This window comes from Daphnia pulicaria, chromosome 10 (genome assembly GCF_021234035.1).
Source record: "Daphnia pulicaria isolate SC F1-1A chromosome 10, SC_F0-13Bv2, whole genome shotgun sequence".
Taxonomy (NCBI): Eukaryota; Metazoa; Arthropoda; class Branchiopoda; order Diplostraca; family Daphniidae; genus Daphnia; species Daphnia pulicaria.
In genome coordinates, this window is record NC_060922.1 from 5,507,910 (window position 1) to 5,524,992 (window position 17,083).

A 17,083-nucleotide genomic window follows, 5' to 3' on the forward strand; every position below is an offset into this window, starting at 1 on the left:
ATAAAAAAAAAAAAAAAAACATTTTTTAAAAAACGAGGGGCAAAAATGTTTCGTCTGCGCGTTTAATTCTTCACAAGGATGTTTCATTTGAAATGTAGAAGAGCTATGGACGTGAGTTGCATTTACAATGGACAGACTCTTTTTCTTATGGTGACTTTCAAAGGAGAGTCAAATGTAAAATGACAGATCGATGGCGCATTTCTTTTTTTAAATTCTTGACGATGAAAACAAACCAATTGACGAGTCATCGAGCGAATCACATCGGGTTGGCACGAGCCACAAGTGATTGCGAAATTGGTCTGTTGACATATCTTATATAGTTATATGGCGATTGAATAACAGCTGCGATAAGGACCACCCACAGGCCCATGTAACATTAGACAATTCAACCGTATAGATTCATAGTCAAAACAAAATTCAAGTAATAATAACATTTTGTTTAAACATTTGATTCTGATGTCATTTGTCTGAAAGGCATAAGGACAGCCGGGTGCCACACGTCTGATTTTTCTCTGCAGACCAACGGCAGGTGATATTGAGCTGGGCTTATAAGGATGGAAGACGAGAAGCTTTTTTATTTTTCCAAGAGGATGACGTTGGAAAGGAGCAAGGACGAAGGAGAGAAACGAGTCTATGACTTTAAATGGTCATGCACTGCTGGCTGCTGGCTGGCTGGCTGGCTGCCTCCAGTCAAAAAGGAACGACCATACTCGCACAAGAAACAGGTATATGATGGGCTGGCTACCTTATTATATTTCCAGGTAGAAAATTCGACTACACATATAGACTCTTGGCGCATATGTGTGTTCACTTGTGTATAAGCCGACAGCAACAGTTGGCACACGGAGAGCACCAGCAGCAGCTCCTGCGATTAAAGGGGAGGATCTGAAAGAAACAAAAAGGCAATCGGTGATGTAATCCCAATAACTATTTGACTTTCTACGACGAATAGACGACAGGTCATTTTTCTAGGTAAAAATGGTTGGGGCGGATATTCGTCATATTTCCCACTCAAAGTGATGACGTCGCAATGGGAATATTCGAATTTCCCGGGAAATGGGAAACCGGCGATTTCTCGTTTTCCTTTTTTTCTTGGCCGATCGCCCGCATAGACTACGCGAAACGGTATTTTTAAACCTGCATGACGAATTTCCGGTCGTGATGCAAAATATCCTTTCTCTCTCTCCCTTTTTTAAAAACAATATGAGAAGCCGGAACCAGCGCAAATGAAAATGACGTCATGTTAAATTCATAGACGGACAAAACACGCAACGCGTATGATAATCAAAGCGCAGCACAGCACCACCAACAGCGGCGAAAGAATTTTTTGATTATTATTTTTTTTGTTCAGCCGGCTATAATAATGATTCAATCGCCTGTGGGCGATTTTCATTTTCTCATTCAAATGTCGTCGTCACCCGGCCTCAACCGATGGATGAACTAAATTTATATCAAAGCAACGTGCGTCATTGTGTGTGCGGTTTATTCCCCATTGTGGCGAAATACACAACGTCAAGCCGAAATGATACATTTCCTCAATTCAATTCTAGACTTGTGTTTATTCCGAGAAATGATTAAGGAATGCCCCCGCTGAAATGACGTTGGAATTCTTAGAGACGAAAAACGAATGTTCTCCTTCTGTTTCGTTTCCGGCCAAATAGTAGACAAAGACTTGTATAATCCAGCAACCTATTCTTCTTGAACTAAACGAACCGTGAAAATAGTATCAAATAGAAAATTGATATTCTTCTTATACTACTTCATAACAGCTTGGCGCATTGTTATATTGTTATTGTGGAATGAGAATCCTCCCCATTGTGGGGCGAGTCTCCCGTGTTTCTTATAGATTATTGATGGATCATTGCCGGTGATTGAAAGGTAATTGTGGCCCCCAAAAGAATCCAATCAAATGGTTATTATTTCTATATCAAATGGAGGAATTATAACGGTAGAAAAGATTTAACTAGAATTTTCCAGTGAAATTATATTCACATAAGATGTTACAGCGGATGATTAAGATCAGATGGTGTAGTACCTAATCTCTGTATTCACACACAGTATACCGCCATGTCGAGATGTGCCGGAGGGCATTGCATCAACAACCCTTGGAGATTGGAAGAATTTCCCCCTAATGGAAGAAAGAAGAAGATGGTTTTAAAGGAGGAAACTGTATAATCAATACATCATCACACAGAATAATAATCCGACCTAAAGTGATGGATTATCACCGAATAAATAATCGAGCCAGTCTCACAGGTTTTGAACATCTATTCTTCTTTTTTCTATGATACTCTATAAATAAATTACGTAACAGATTTATTCTTTGTCGACTTTTTGGCAAAAGACAAAATGTGATTCATGTACAAATAAAGGTGGCGCAATTGCACATACATACCTGTGCTGATCCAAAAGTGGAAATTCCACCCAAAATCCAAGACCATGTATGGCGATATGATGGACGCAACACACAGGGACAACTTGTACACGTTACATCACCGGCAAACAATTTGGCTGTTTTTAGGCGTGATTTGCTCATCAGCCAAGAATTTTCGCATGTTATTAGTCCATTACGTCTTCATGATTAAAAGGCTCAGTGTATACACACACACACACACATAAAGGAGATACCGCCCAGTGTACATGCACTTAAGGCTGCTGTTGATTATTACCCACACTCGGCTCTAATTATATTTGAATAAAACGAGCCGCCGTTGCGTCTATAGCTCTTCATTTAAATAATCACGCACTTCTTTTCTGGTTTATTTTTTAATCAATAGTTAACCGGAAAATTTGTAGAAAAATGGAACAGGAGATAGGCGAAATGCATTGTGTGTCTGATGTATGCAAAGTAGAGTGCGATAGCCGACCAGAGCAGAGTCCTTGAATCAAAGCCAAAAAAGATATCGACTGAGAGCAACAACAGCAAAAGAAGATTGGCACGTGTCCAATTCGGTTGGTTATTTTTTCTGTTTATGGTAGCAAAACAAAAGAAGCAGAATCTTTAGAAAGAAACAATAGAAGAAGGAGAATAAAAGAGTGGCCAATAAATTTTCACAAAGGACGTCGTCAAACGCGACAAAAGAGAGAAAGAAAGATCGTTAAATTGTTTGGGCTATTTCTATTATAGCTGCACACATGGATATAGGGCGGATGGGTTTTTGGATAGACTTGGCGACACCTATGGCCTTTTGAATTTTGAAACTGATGACGCCCTTTTATTTTTTAAGGTTTTTCAGATCGCCATTACAGGTCGATGCATCATCATCATTGCTACATGGAAGTAGCCAACAGCAGCAAATATAAAATCAGCCCATCAATTTGGGTGTTTTCCTTTTTTTTTTTGAATTATATTTCGATGGAATTCGGTTTGGTTCCGTGTTTCATACGCAATTTTCTCCGGGCAGAAAATCATGTCCGAATCGCAATTACAGTACACAATCGATCACAATTAAATCTGATAAGAGACGCATCAACGTCAAAACTTGTAAATAATAGACGAAGCCGAAGAATCGAACAGGCACACATATTACGTTTATTATTTTTTTCTTTTCTTTTGAGAAGAAGAAGAAAAAAGTAGTATTTGAATAATGATGATGGGCGGGTGCATAGATGGAGAACACAAGGGTGTGGATAGATAGGGCAGTCGGTCTATCATACATATCCACCAGAATATATCACATGTAGGCCATATGATGGGCTGTCGGATTCTTGGAACTATTCAATTTCACCTTTTTTCCATATCTATCGCTTATTTATTATTCCCCAGTGTGCTATATCATCTATATACAGTTGGCCATTGATTTTCATGTTTTCTCCGGTCCTATTCTCAATCCATCTGCATCGAATTGACAGTTGTTCTCCCATTTCTGCATGGGAATATCGATCGGGTCCTATCTGACACCTGATCTCTTTCTATAGACCCCCTGCGTGTCTGTATTGACATTGTGTAGGTGTGTACACACAAGGTAGGTCGACCAGCTAATAAAACGCACACATAGGTACACATAGTGAAGCCTAGCTAATATTATATTATCCCCGGCAGCCGGATTGTATTAGCAGTTAGCATCGGTAGTGCTGCTGCACATTCAGAATTTATGATTAGATGTAAAAAGCTGAATAATATAATTCTGATGGCGTTGCTAAATGTGTCGACCAGGTGAGAAATTGTTTCAGTCTCTATTCATTTTCATTCGCTTGGAAATTTGTATTAGGAAAACTATTTCGCGCTACATTTTTCCGTATTAGTTTGTGATTATTTTCTGTTTTGTTTGATGAAACGTTAACTTGAGATGGAATTCAAATTTTAAATTTTCGAACTTTCTTTATTTCCTTATTTAATATTCAACGAAAATTTGGTCAATCTCCATTGCCATCTCTCGGTCGTGTCCGCGTCTTTTGTCTGTGCATCCCCGACGAATTTTTTCACGCGGGATTCCCGCGGGGATTACGAATAACCGCAAACAAAAAGAAAAAAACCTCCGTCCGACGTGCGGCGGTACTAAAAAGTTGAGTTTACGGCGTGAATAAGCGGCCGAGCGATATCTTATAAAAGACGATAGACCGACAAATTTCTCTAAGGTTTCGTGATCGAGAGCTTATCAAAAAATATCTTTTCCTCTATATACTAGTACCAGTTTATGTAAAAGAAGAGGATTATGTTATTTAGTATTTTTAATACTAGATCCAAAAAGGGAAAGGGAAGAAACTATTTTTATTTCGGCCTTGTGTTACTGTTCGCTGATGGCGATGATGACGCATTTGTAATCGTCGGCCAGTTCTGGGCTGCCGCCGCTCGGTAATATCAAATGTCTTGTACAAAACCAAAGGGGGGCAGGTGCAGTGGAAATGGACAAGAGCGCAACACAAGGGGACGCCGCCGCCGGAATAAAAAGTTCTAATACGATGAAAGAGGCGTTGGTGCGAGTCACCGACACTCTAATCGAACCCGCTCATGCGACATATATACACTATAAGCCACAATTTAAGACTCGGTCGGGCTATACAGCCCAGTGAAAATCTTCTTTTTTATTTTATAGATTCTGAGAATTCGCCTTTATGGTCTCTTATAATAATAAGAGGCTTCTGTTATTAGTTACCCGATCGTTTTACCCTATTTCCTAATGAGTCATAATGTCAGAAAATAAAAGAAATCGAAGAATTATTTGTTAATTCAATTCAAAAGTGGCGCCAGAGTTTTCTGCACTTGTCTAAACTTTTGGTGGAATAGGCCCAGAATGACGTGCCATCACGGACAATAAATCAAATTGCGGCTCTTTTTGATGCGTGCCAGATTGGAATGCGGTAACGGGCGGCGTTTGTTTATCGTATGCAGCCAAGAGGAGGAGGAGGAACTCTTGCGCCGACTCTTTCGGGAATAATAAACGCGTGAGAGGGAGGCTGGTGTGGAAACTAACGCCTGTTTCCCCTCTCACTCTGCATGTGTGTAGAAATGGATGCTTATACTATATGAAAAGGGCCATATAAGCAGCAGCCAACAGCAGCCAGCAAATGTTTTGGAACCTGTTTCCTGTCATGTGGCACCCACTAGACAGCACAGCCCCAGTCAGTCAGGGGGGCCCAGGGTTCCATCCATCCAGACACAGCAGCAAAAGGGTCGCCATCATCATCAACAACAACCAAAATGTACGGCCTAAGACAAGGCTCAAAAAAGGCTACTGGGCATTTCTCTCTCCCCACGCACTTTGCTGAGGCCTTAGCCAGAAACACTTGGCACTTGCTGTGCTCTTCTTTGTCGAGTTCCAAAAATGGAATGAAAAAGCTTCAAAGAAGAAGAGGAACCCCATCATTTCCCCCCTCTTTTCGTCGGTCTCTTTTTCATGTCCTCTTCCGTCAGTGGGAGCTACTACTGCTGCTGGCAGTATTTTAATATTGGGTCTATCATAGTTAGAATAGACAGGTTAGAGGGGACGACACTGGGAGACTATGCTAATTGAATACATCCGTTTTTCACCCCCCCCCCCCCTCTGCTTGGCGGTTTTTCCCTATTTTTGGCCGTCAGTGTCATCTCTGTACGCCAGTTCGTTTTAACCAATTTTTAAAATTTAGTTTTCCCTTTTCGACGTGAAAAATACCAGCTGCTTTTCATTTTTCGTCTATTCAGATAATTTAGACTTGACAAAAGTCATCATCCATCCACTTCCGGCCCATCGCCTCAAAATATACTATACGTGATGGCTGATATAGAGTGCTAATTGTATGCTGGCTCTCTAGCCGCAGTATAGTTCACTACGTACATAATAATCGTAATAATAATCAGACAAAGCGTGACGTCGCCATAGCCCCCGCGCGTTATTATAGTCTCACACATCCGCATCTCATCCAGCCGAAACGTATAGCAACAAATCTTTTATATGGTCGGCTGTATGTGTGTCGGATATCTACACACGTCTTGCTACACTGTCATGTATTTCCACCCCACTTGATGGCCTTGCCAGCAGAGTGTATTTATTATAGACGAATGAGGTATACTCTTATAACAGCCGAGAGAGTCCATAATATCCATTCGTTCCGGTTTTGGCATTCCACAGTCGGTGCACTCGCGCGGAGCTAGACAGCTACACAATGAGTAAAGCTGATTATTGTCTGATGGCTTCTACATCACTTGTTTTCTTTTTCCCCCCTTCTAATAGCATCTGAGCTTGTTCCCCCCTTACAAAATCCTTGGCTAATGACGACGTAAATCAGGTGGGAGCCATTCCGTGACAGAATTGAGAAGATACGACCAGGTGCGAGCCAAACGTCTCAACTTTTACACGTGTAGGCCTACATATAGCATCACAAATAGACGAGTTGAAGGGGGGTAATAGACATGTCAACTGATGTCGTGACACACAAACAAAAAAGTTCCCATAAATTCCTAACGCTTTTCCCCAGAATTTATTTAACTGCCTAGCGCACAAGTGGGGTTTATGCAGGAACTGTTTTCCCCCTATATAGTAGACTCTAGCGCATATTTTTATGTGTGTACATTATCTGATGGTCGCGTGTGATGTGTGTAAAGAACATTTAAGACCACCACCACCAGTCGTCGTAATAACAGTGTAACTTGCTGCTGGCAAGAGCAAATATTAGATGATTAATTGTTTATGCTGAGGGTCAGTTAATTGTTGTTTCTCTCTCGCTGTGTGACGCTACATCTCTATATTTGTGTGCTGGATGGATGTTTGACGTCTTTATGACCGTATACATATGCAGGTGAACGACACAAAAGAGGCCCAGCTCAAAATTGTTTGTATTTCAATATACATTCCCGGCTGACGTAACGGTCACGTTTCTCGTTATTGTGACAACGTGGAAATGTTGTTGGAACAAACAATTGCCGTTGCGAGACACACTGCGTCCTTTTACGAAAGTGAAAGAGTGAAATAAATCACGCGAGTGGGCGCTAGACATAAATCTTATTCTGCGTGAGGGTGGTCTTCCCCCTTGATGGCCTCCAACTGCGCTTGTTTGTCTTATTTTGCAGTTAAAGAAATAGACTTTTTGGTGTGTTCGCTTTTTCCTGGTTCAGAGCAATAACTAAAATGGCAGTTTGATTGCATAGAGTTATAATAATAATAGCGGCGTGATGCTGTCCTGCAATCACGGTAGAATGCCCGTACCCACCCAGAATATAACAACAGCGGAGTGATGGCGTTCGTTCTGTTAAAAAAACACAACAGAAATTCCATCTGAAATTTTTTTTACAATCGTTTCTTTTTCACCCTTATTATATTCTCGATCGTATATTAACGTTTCGTTTGGCCCATCAAGGACAGTGGAGCTGCAGACAAAAGGCTTAAAGGGGCCCCCCCAAACAAAAAGGTAAAAGAGAAGTTAATGAGCGGAACGAGTCCTACTATAAAATAACGGATGGATGCGGACGCACGTTCCCCTTGTTCAGCTGCGCTGCCTCCTGCGGCTTTACCTCAAATCAAAAATATGAAAAGAGAATTTTCCTTTTTTGTGTGTGTGTGTGTGTTTCCATCTTATTTTAATCACTGAATCGGGGGAAAAAATTCATTCCCATTTAAGTTTATCCAATTGAGAAGAAGAAAAAAAAATTGATGATCTTGGAATTGATAAGATCTAGAATAGAAGTAGAAACGATGATAGATGGACTGAAAAAGAATGTGTGATGCTGATAGAACGACTATATAACTACACGCCCTCGTGCATAACTAATAATAAAAGAAGGACCCAACCGACACAACAAAGCAGCAGAGTTGCGTGATGGAACTGTCCTTCCCTTTTCGTCGCCCGATGCTTTTGATGACACTCTTTTACATTTAAATAAAATTAAAAAAACCGAGCCACGGATTTCATCACGCCCCGAATCGAAAGGTGTGGATTGGCACCGTGATGGAGTGCGTGTTATAGTGTGACTGTCGACTGTGTGGATACTCAGCTGCTGAGCATGTCCCGAGTCCATGAAACTCTTTCGTGAGTGGATGGTTATCAGGGCATCATCAGCCACAAAAGTGTTCTTTGCTATTCGTTTCCTTTAGAAATCAACCTTTCAGTTAAATTGAAATTTTTAGTGCAGAGCTCTGTATCAAACTATTACTATTACATTGGCTTTCCTGTAATAACCTAAGAAGAATCTAAGAAGCACAGACGAGGAGGTGCCGATGTGGCGGCAGGTCCCTCTTGGTCAAAAAATTGTCTTGTTGCACTTTGTTTAAAGTTCAAATATTTTCAAATGTGATGGTTTACCCACAGAAAAAGTTGTGAGGTACAAAAACAAGCCTGATCTGCAGTCGTTCGACAAATGAGATTTTTAGTGAACTCTGACTGAGAAAAAAACAAAAACGGAGAGAGAAAACAGTTGCTAGTAGCCAAGTGCCTAGCTCAGGAATAAACATATATTCCGGCTACATTACGATTTATAATCAACGTGACCCATAAACTGCCAAAAGGAAGAATATAGATCATTTTGTCCTACCTTTATATGCCTGGGAAATACAGCCAGGCATCTACAGTTGCTCCATCCATCCGCTGAAGAGTTAAATTACGCCAGACGGAATATAGGAAAAAGGGTGTCCTCGTGAATATCCCCAAATTCACGTGGCATGGGCGTAGGACACGATGACATTTAAAGAAAGGAGAAACAGAGAGATCCGTAACTCGATTGACATCGGTAGTTTTTTCCAAAGCAATGGGATTCTTTTTATCTAAATAATAAAAATAGAAAACGGGTTACGAATAAATATTGTCAGAAACAACAAGTCTGCTGGATAAACAAGTCAGGAAAAGTTAAAAATAAGACACTGGGTTAACCGTAGTTGTTAATATAAATGAAAGAATTATAAAAGGTTTACATGTAATAAACTACATTGATGCAGTTAGTGCAGCATTGAAATATCTAGTAGGTCACAGATCAATAAAAGTAAAGGAAATAATTACCCAAGCGATGATCCTGAGATTGTTGCTGATGGCAGGTTAACACCTGCACAAGCAAAACTTGCATATGTGTGGTTATGAAGGCTGGCTCTGGCCTCAAATCTGCAAAAAATAAAAAGGTTACATAGTAAAAAAAACTGCCATGTGCTGCATCGACAGGACAATTGCATGCTCAATAACTAACATTTCACACATTTGGAACAGACTGTTTAACTCTTCTATAGCTCCCACCACGGCTCTGTGCTCCCACAAACATTCTATTTGTATTCTTCTTCTTTTCTTGAAAGCCAAAGACAAAGAGGGAATTAAGTCCATTAACACCATCAGCAGTAATTCGTAAACAAATTGGCTCGATCTGGCTCGACTCGATCTCGATCATGGCTTACTTAAAATGCGCAGAAGAAGAGGCTTCTGAAAAAGGGAAAACTCTAGCAGACGATTTTACTGCCTTTTTTGAAACGTTGAAAAAACTTGACTTGTAAGTATTCTCGTTTGACTGTGACAGCTGCTCGATCTTCCCTCTATTTCTGTTTAGCTTTTATATGATATAATGGCGAGCTTACGTGTTCGTCTTGAGTTTCCCGACAACGAGAAATTTTGGCTTTTTATTGATTTATCTGTAATCAATACGATTCAAGATGTCATTGATTACATTGACAACAAATATTCAGTCAGTTGCCATAAATTGTGGCTCGATGATGCTCAGTTGTATTGCAGAGAAACGGCGCGTATCCTGCAAGACAGGGATTTGCTCAGGTAACTAGTTTGACAAAAAGTAACTTAATTTATATGGTTTCATTATTACAAAAATTGTAATTTTTAGGGTAAGTATGAGGGAACCGAAGAAAAGGAAGGTAAATTCTCTAGATAGCCAGCAGAATATTGAACCAGCAGTGGAAGAAGCTGCAAATTCGTCACCACCTTCAAAACCAAAGAAAAAAAAGAAATCAAAAGAGGATAAGGTTCTTGAATGTGAAAATCTTGATAATCTATTGCTTACTGAACCTTTGACTGAAGCACCAGTAGTTAACAAGAAACAGAAAAAAGTTAAGCCTCAAGATACTTATGAACCTACTCCTGAAGAAGCAACAGTTTTGGAGCAACAGTCAGTGGTGAAGCAAGCTGTGAAAGTGATTTCCCCTGAATTAGAAACTGAGCCAAAAGTACATGAAGCTACAACAGAATTGGACTTAACAAGTAAGGAGCCATCAGAAGAGGAGGGTGCCAAACGCAAGCGCCGACGAAGACGAAGAAAAAGCCACCACAAGTCTCCGTCTAAAGAAGTGGATATCAGTCTTCTTCAGCCTTTTGGAAGTCTACCGGAGTATGTTCCACCTGCACCCAAGGAACGCCAGCATTTTCATTTCGACGCAGACTCTGGAGAAGATGTTGAGTCTAAAGTGGGCCATGCGAATGCCAGACCTATTAATAGCTTTGATGATCTGAACAAACCAGAATTCAACGGTTACAATACTAACCGCTTGAACATTGAAAATTTAAAAACTAAACATCCCAAAAACACTGCGAATCCTGCAATCTATCAAAGTTCGACTCCTGCAAGCACCCCTGTCCCTCCTCAATTGGGTGCTTTGCTTTCGCTTCGCTCGGCTGTTTTCTCCAGACATTCGAATGACAAAGCCATACCACCTAGTTACAACAATGTTCCACCTCCACAAGCCCTTACTTCTAGTAAAGCTATTCCTTCCTCTCCTAAAGTACCAGCTCCCTTGCCCGCCAAGCAGGAACCTGCTAAAATCGATCCCATGGTGTTTCCAATAATTAAAGGACTTCCTAGAGTCAACGATCTTATTGCCTTCAAAGTAATTTAAATTTTTTCCATTTTTCCGTACGCGAATTCATTGAAATTTACCTTTTTAAGGTGCTGGAATTATCTGAAAATTATAATCCCGAAGTATCAGACTATATGCAGGGGCGAATAACATACATGTCTCTTGCTTCCGAAATTACGGTTGAGCTGCTGGGTACACACAATTTAATCTTCTTTCTTTAAAGTTATTCAAATGTTATTACACAGTCCAATGAATTTGCAGATCCTAAACCCAAACTCCACAGCAGAGGCAAGTTCGAGATAGTTGAGGAAGACGAGGAAGAATGTGATGGGGAGGAACCCGTGGTGGAGTACGAAACTACGGTGACATACCATTGGTAAAATCAATTGTTAATATTCACGACGCTTAATTACTGATGAAATATTTACTTTTTATTAGGAGTCAGATGATTGAGCCTCGTCTAATTTTCCCTTAACTGAACATGACATAGTCGACATTTTCAAGCAAATTGAGTGAATGCAAATTTTTTTCAAACTCTCCTTTCGTCAGGTCCTGAATGTAAAAAAAAAATGGCAAATAAAATCTAAATTTGTACGAACAAGAATCTGAAAAAATGCGATTTACCATTTTCACACAAATAACGAACGGTGGTTTAGCCGTGGTGAAATGCACAATGGGTACTTTGGGTTTCGGGCGCAATTCCGAATTTTCATAGATGTAATTTCCTTGTTGAATCTTTCTCACATCAACATCGCAGAAGCTCACAACTCTCGTTCGGTATTGCTCTTGCAAGGAACGGTATAATCGACGCCCTTGTTTCCCGGCGTTCCAAACTGTGAAGCCATTAGTCCACTTTTCCAAGTACTGCCGTTCTAGACGCTTCAAACGCAAATCCCAGATAACTTTCCTGTGAAATAGGTGAAATGTTAAATTAAACTATGATTTTGTTTGTATTATAAAACTGACTCATCGATAGAGAAGGTGGTCTGGTCTGGATGGTAGCGGTAAACTAAAAGTACTTCGTCAACTCGGTATATCCGTCCTTTCAAATCTAGATGTCGATAAAAGAAGATTAAATCTTCTGGCGTTCCCTTTCCTTTCTCGTCAAATCCCCCGACCCTGTTTAGCAGGAAAATTATGGCAAAAACTATTTTTATTGTAATAAAAATGGTATGATGTACCTGTTGAAAATTTCTCGTGAACAGAACCATGTAGGCATGATAACTGTGGGTCCATGAGAAGTGAGTACTTGATAATTAAGTTGCTCTGGTGTTAGACTGTTGGCCCAATGAGTGTATCTTACGGTGGATTCCGGTGGATCGCGTTCAAATTTACTACCTATTATCTGAAGAGACTCCTTAAATCAAGTTTATTCAAGCAATTCTTTTACTCACAGAATCTGGCTGCTCCAAATTGGCATTATATTGAAGATTCAACCTTTCAGGCTTCATCATGTCATCCTACAAACAATGTATTTGGTTATTTGAAATATATAAAATGCAATGGTAATGGTTAATCAATAATTACACTATCTTGGAAGCAAAGAAATTTCCCTGTGCTCTGTTTGATACTCTGATTTTTAGCAAAACCAACTAGAAAGATTACAGATTACAAGGTTAAAAAAAAAATAACAGTTCAATCTGAAATAAATTGCTTAGTACAAAATTTGAGCCTTACCTCCTTTAGGTGCTGGTTCTTTGTGGCCGCCAACCAAAACTTTGAAACCTTCAGCTTCTAGTACTGGCTGCCACTTTTCTATTACATCTAAGCTGTCATCTGTTGATCCATCATCAAAAACACTGAGTTCAACTTTCAGTTTGTTTTTGACTTGACATGCTATTGAACGGAAACAATCTGGAAGCCAGCTGCTTGCGTTGTAAACTGGTAAAATAATTGCCTGTTAACATGGGGAATGAATATGATATCATTTAAATGAACTAGGATTCATCATACAAAAAAAACAATTCTACTTACAATATCATATTGATCATTAGTTGGCTCCATCAGACTTCTGAATTCGACTCTTAAGGTTCGTACGGCATGTAAACAATGTCGCCACTCCGCGCAATGCTGAAGTATGCGCGGAATTGTCTTGACAACAAGCTGCAACAAGTGTTTTTTTAGAAGGAGGAGAGCAACAAGCAAAATGTAGTCCTTGATTTAGTCCTGCGATTCACAACCCGTGTATCCAGGGTGGAGTAGGACCCATTATCTATCTCAAACAGGTCAAGTCAAACCGATTAGAAGGTTATTCCATTCCATTGAGAAATTGCCGTTAGGTAGATTCGAACTCTTAACCTTTTTATTGCTAGCCGAACACGCTAACCATTATGCTACGACATTGCTGTAATAATCTAACTTACAATCAAAGACATAGAAATTGATAATAGCAAATAAACAATGTCGTTTGCAATGTTGCAATTGTTGGTAAATCAAAAATTAGGACGCGTAAATTACTCAACATAAAAATTCTGACATCTGAGAGTGGGATTGATGTTTATAGCTTAATAAACAATCGAAAAATCTGACATTTTACTGAAATAATACCGTTTGATAATCTCTTCTCTTACTTTGAAATGGTCTCGTGATCCCGATACACGCGTTCAGGAACTAACCTACTTTTCTTTGTAAAAAGTAGATGTTTCTTTCCGCAATTCTTCCATCTAAAAATAAATTTCCAGAACAAAGTAACTCCGATTGCACTTCCAAAATCTATCATATGGGTTTCGAAGCGTACATATTGTACAGCAGCAAATCTGACGGAGGCCTTCTGTTATCAATACAATAGATGTACTAATCCGGTCATGCGGTACGCGTCCTCTACTTTTGGCACAAACTATTGTTAACGACCAAACAGCACAAAGGCTTTTGTAAATTAAGATACAAGCAGTCGGAACTGTATAACGGCAGCAATAACATTTAGGGACAATTGGATAATTGACGAAGGAGGAGCTTGCTTGACTATTATATAAAATGAACACTTTGGATGCATCAAGAGCTCAGTCACTCCGCAGCACTCCAAGTCGGTCTTAGTGTAGACTTTATCTCTCACGTGAATAACATAATGATGAGACGTAAGACATGGAATTAAATTCACTGATATTCCTGTTGATGTTAGTCTACTGCTCTCAGACTGTTTCCAGCATAGAAATAATCACAGAGTCGAGTCGTCTTTGGCCAAATCCTTTTGACAGGCTTTTTAATGCCACCAAGTTTATTCGCAAACCCGAATCGCAGGAGAAACCGGATTTGGAATTTTACCATCCCGACGATCTGAAACTGTTGCATACGGTCAAGAGTCAAAAGATAATTCCTCCGAAACAGCTCACCAATGATCAGCAGCAGCCTTATCCAATCGCAAAACTCGTCGAGGAACTGTTCCCCGGCTTCAAGTTCACCACTTCGCGACCACGGAAATCCACTCATCCGCCAGCACCTACAAGCAAGGAAAAAGTCAACCGACCTGTTAGAAAATCAGGCAAGTCCATCATCTTTTTCATTTTTCATTTAGAATTAATTTTTACATTGGATTTAAAAAGAAGGAAGCGCACCTAAGAAAAAAAGAAAGCATTCAAAACCTTTCTGGGGTCCTCCTATTACAACTACGTCACCTCGACCAAGGTTTTACACGAGACCAACTACGAGACAGAATCCTTTGAAAAACAGCCAAGAGGACAACATTGAAGACTCTGAAGAGCACAGGCCATTGGGTAATAAGGAGAAATTAATTTTGATCAACGATTCACGCTACAAATTGAAGGTGCAACTATAATTTTATGCGACATTTCAGATGAGGACTTCTTGGCCGTAGCCAATCCGCCCACTACGAAAAATTCAGGTAAGTTCTCTGTGCACAGTTATGAGTGCGGTGTAATATTATTTGTCCGCTCAAACGAGACTGAATATAATATTGAGAAATAATTCAACAGAAGCTCCGGTGATAAAAATAAAGCCTTCTCATCCTTTCTGGGGCCCTCCATTTGCAACGTCAACTACCTGGCCGCCGTACAACACGAGAACAGCGTCATCTGCGATTCCTCGCGAAACGGAAGACGATTTTCCCTTCCATCTTTCCAACGTTGCCATCAACAACAACGATATTTCTGAGCACAGCACCCCATTTAGTAATTTACCGCCCTTTAGCCATTTGGTTTTGACGCCTTTATTTCAATATGCATGGGCGTATTTTCTGTTTTGTTTCAGGCCCAAACGTTGCGGAACTGAAACAATCTTACGACCAAGCGAACAGTAATGAGCGTACACTACCGGAACACTTCCGAGAGCCGGTCCATTTGAAGCCCGGCCCACCGTATCACGAAACAACGAGTAAGCAACAACAACAACAACAGGAGCATCATGATCCGTTGGACCAAAACATCTGGCATCCGCTCACGCAAACAGTTACGGAGCCGACGTTTATCCCGATACCCCCCAAATCGGACTTGCCGCAACAGCAGCTGCTGGAACCGGGAGTCGCAGACAATCACGAGCAACACTTTCCTATCTATTCCGGCATCACCCCCATTCTGGATGTGAGCCAGCTTCAATCAAAGGAAACCGACTGTAAGTTCAGCATATCCTTCCGTTCAAATTTCAAATTTTTGTTAAATGTTCGATTGCCTGAATCAAGCTGCAGCTTTGGCTTCGTACCCGAAGAAGACCTATCCGCATCCCGCCAAACCGGAAACTCACGTTATTTATCACCAACCACCTGCGACGCACAACAATTACTATCACCCGCCGACTGGGCTGACTCACGTGGATTTCAGTCCGATATTCTTGGCCATCGTCCCGATCGCCTTGTTCTTGGGTGCAGCGGCAGCTTTCGCATTGGCATCCGCAGTGACTTCCAGCACGGCAGTGGCGACAGCTCAACAGCAGCAACAACAACAAGAAGAGAGCAACAGCAACAACAATAATGATAACAACAGCAACAACAACAACATGAACACCATTCTATCTCTGCTGGCAGCATTCAACGAAGTCAAGAAACATCACGATGACAGTCACAAGATTGTCATCGTCACCGATGAGCCGGATCTTACTAAGGTGGCCGCCACTGATGTCCCTGCTGTAACGATCGACCCGCCGCCGTCGCCGTCACCGTCGCCGTCGCTTCCGCCTTCGCTTCCACCTTCGCCTTCGCCGCCGCCTTCGCCGCCGCCTTCGCCCTCGCCCTCGCTATCCTTATCAGGGCCGTTCTTCGTCAAAGTAAATTTATCAACGACGCCAACTCCGCCAGGAGAGTACGACCACAAAAAGATGATGTATTATCACCATATGAATGGAGTTACGTGAGGGCAAATATTTCGCCGGCGACTGAACAATCAACGGAATTTTCTATGAAACATGCGCATTCAATTATTAATGATTTCCTGTTTGACCTGTAACCGAACTAACCCCCATCATCTATATTGAGAGCTTTAAAACTAATTTATTATTACGCTTGCCATTTTCTATAACCCTGTAATAACGGCTGCAGTTGATTCACGAGTTACAAATGAAATAATCACATGAGCAACCTTTTGATTTACAATGACATTTTGGGGTTATAGTGTGCAAGATAATTTCACCGTTCCGTTATAGTCTAACAGCTACGCTTTAATTTTCGATTTTATTGTTCACTTTTGAAGCTTCGCTGTGCGTATAAACCTTTTTGTTAATCAAACATTTCTCGAGATTCAATTCGTTCAGTTACCGTTTCCAGCAGTGAACTCTCGGTAGTAACACGTGTTAAACTTTCCGGTGTGTATTCGATTGTTATGATTTTTCCGATCCGTTAGCATCCTATAGCAAGCGCACTACTTAAAAATGGTCACCAATACTTACCGTTTGTTTCCTATCCAGTTTTTAAAGAAGGACTTTAGCTCCTTCATGTGACATATAGTTCC

At 40.7% G+C, this 17,083-nt stretch overlaps 3 protein-coding genes and 1 long non-coding RNA gene across 7 annotated transcripts; 2 read left to right on the forward strand and 2 right to left on the reverse strand.

Annotated features, from left to right (window-relative positions):
• Positions 1–32: 32 nt before the first annotated feature.
• LOC124314960 lies at positions 33–9,733 on the reverse strand. Of its 2 annotated transcripts, none has more exons than XR_006911429.1 (5): positions 9,587–9,733; positions 9,406–9,504; positions 8,945–9,173; positions 2,036–2,128; positions 33–885 (listed from the first exon to the last, which is right to left on the reverse strand). It is a non-coding gene; the product is annotated as an uncharacterized LOC124314960 (long non-coding RNA). The 2 variants fall into 2 exon arrangements; XR_006911430.1 differs by lacking the exon at positions 33–885 and adding an exon at positions 1,217–1,922 and having other exon boundaries at positions 1,993–2,128.
• Positions 9,734–9,866: 133 nt separating this feature from the next.
• On the forward strand, positions 9,867–11,751 carry LOC124314713 (coilin-like). The gene is made up of 5 exons (XM_046780034.1): positions 9,867–10,158; positions 10,226–11,222; positions 11,282–11,384; positions 11,454–11,568; positions 11,631–11,751. The coding sequence occupies exons 1-5, from the start codon at positions 9,953–9,955 to the stop codon at positions 11,665–11,667; spliced, it is 1,458 nt and encodes a 485-aa protein (XP_046635990.1). The 5' UTR covers positions 9,867–9,952; the 3' UTR covers positions 11,668–11,751.
• LOC124314765 (UDP-GlcNAc:betaGal beta-1,3-N-acetylglucosaminyltransferase-like protein 1) lies at positions 11,274–13,535 on the reverse strand. The gene is made up of 10 exons (XM_046780111.1): positions 13,167–13,535; positions 12,870–13,089; positions 12,720–12,784; positions 12,587–12,652; positions 12,374–12,537; positions 12,159–12,311; positions 11,817–12,099; positions 11,621–11,744; positions 11,434–11,549; positions 11,274–11,377 (listed from the first exon to the last, which is right to left on the reverse strand). The coding sequence occupies exons 1-8, from the start codon at positions 13,194–13,196 to the stop codon at positions 11,664–11,666; spliced, it is 1,062 nt and encodes a 353-aa protein (XP_046636067.1). The 5' UTR covers positions 13,197–13,535; the 3' UTR covers positions 11,274–11,377; positions 11,434–11,549; positions 11,621–11,663.
• A 163-nt stretch (positions 13,536–13,698) lies between these two features.
• LOC124314674 (probable basic-leucine zipper transcription factor R) lies at positions 13,699–16,850 on the forward strand. Of its 3 annotated transcripts, none has more exons than XM_046779956.1 (6): positions 13,699–14,670; positions 14,735–14,902; positions 14,983–15,030; positions 15,122–15,316; positions 15,396–15,755; positions 15,823–16,850. In XM_046779956.1, exons 1-6 carry the CDS (start codon positions 14,274–14,276, stop codon positions 16,488–16,490), a joined length of 1,836 nt encoding a protein of 611 aa, XP_046635912.1. In that variant the 5' UTR covers positions 13,699–14,273; the 3' UTR covers positions 16,491–16,850. The 3 variants fall into 3 exon arrangements, with proteins under 3 accessions (XP_046635912.1, XP_046635913.1, XP_046635914.1); XM_046779957.1 differs by having other exon boundaries at positions 15,829–16,850; XM_046779958.1 differs by having other exon boundaries at positions 15,215–15,316.
• Positions 16,851–17,083: the final 233 nt, after the last annotated feature.

Coding starts and splice junctions, on each gene's coding strand:
- LOC124314713 (XM_046780034.1), top strand. CDS start 9,953: ATGGCGAGCTTACGTGTTCGTCTTGAGTTTCCCGACAACGAGAAATTT. Junction 10,159..10,225: donor CAAGACAGGGATTTGCTCAG/GTAACTAGTTTG, acceptor TGTAATTTTTAG/GGTAAGTATGAGGGAACCGA. Junction 11,569..11,630: donor ACTACGGTGACATACCATTG/GTAAAATCAATT, acceptor ACTTTTTATTAG/GAGTCAGATGATTGAGCCTC.
- LOC124314765 (XM_046780111.1), bottom strand. CDS start 13,196: ATGGAGCCAACTAATGATCAATATGATATT. Junction 12,538..12,586: donor ATTTGGAGCAGCCAGATTCT/GTGAGTAAAAGA, acceptor GAGTCTCTTCAG/ATAATAGGTAGTAAATTTGA. Junction 12,312..12,373: donor TCACGAGAAATTTTCAACAG/GTACATCATACC, acceptor CCTGCTAAACAG/GGTCGGGGGATTTGACGAGA.
- LOC124314674 (XM_046779956.1), top strand. CDS start 14,274: ATGGAATTAAATTCACTGATATTCCTGTTGATGTTAGTCTACTGCTCT. Junction 15,317..15,395: donor TGAGCACAGCACCCCATTTA/GTAATTTACCGC, acceptor GTTTTGTTTCAG/GCCCAAACGTTGCGGAACTG. Junction 15,756..15,822: donor TCAATCAAAGGAAACCGACT/GTAAGTTCAGCA, acceptor GCCTGAATCAAG/CTGCAGCTTTGGCTTCGTAC.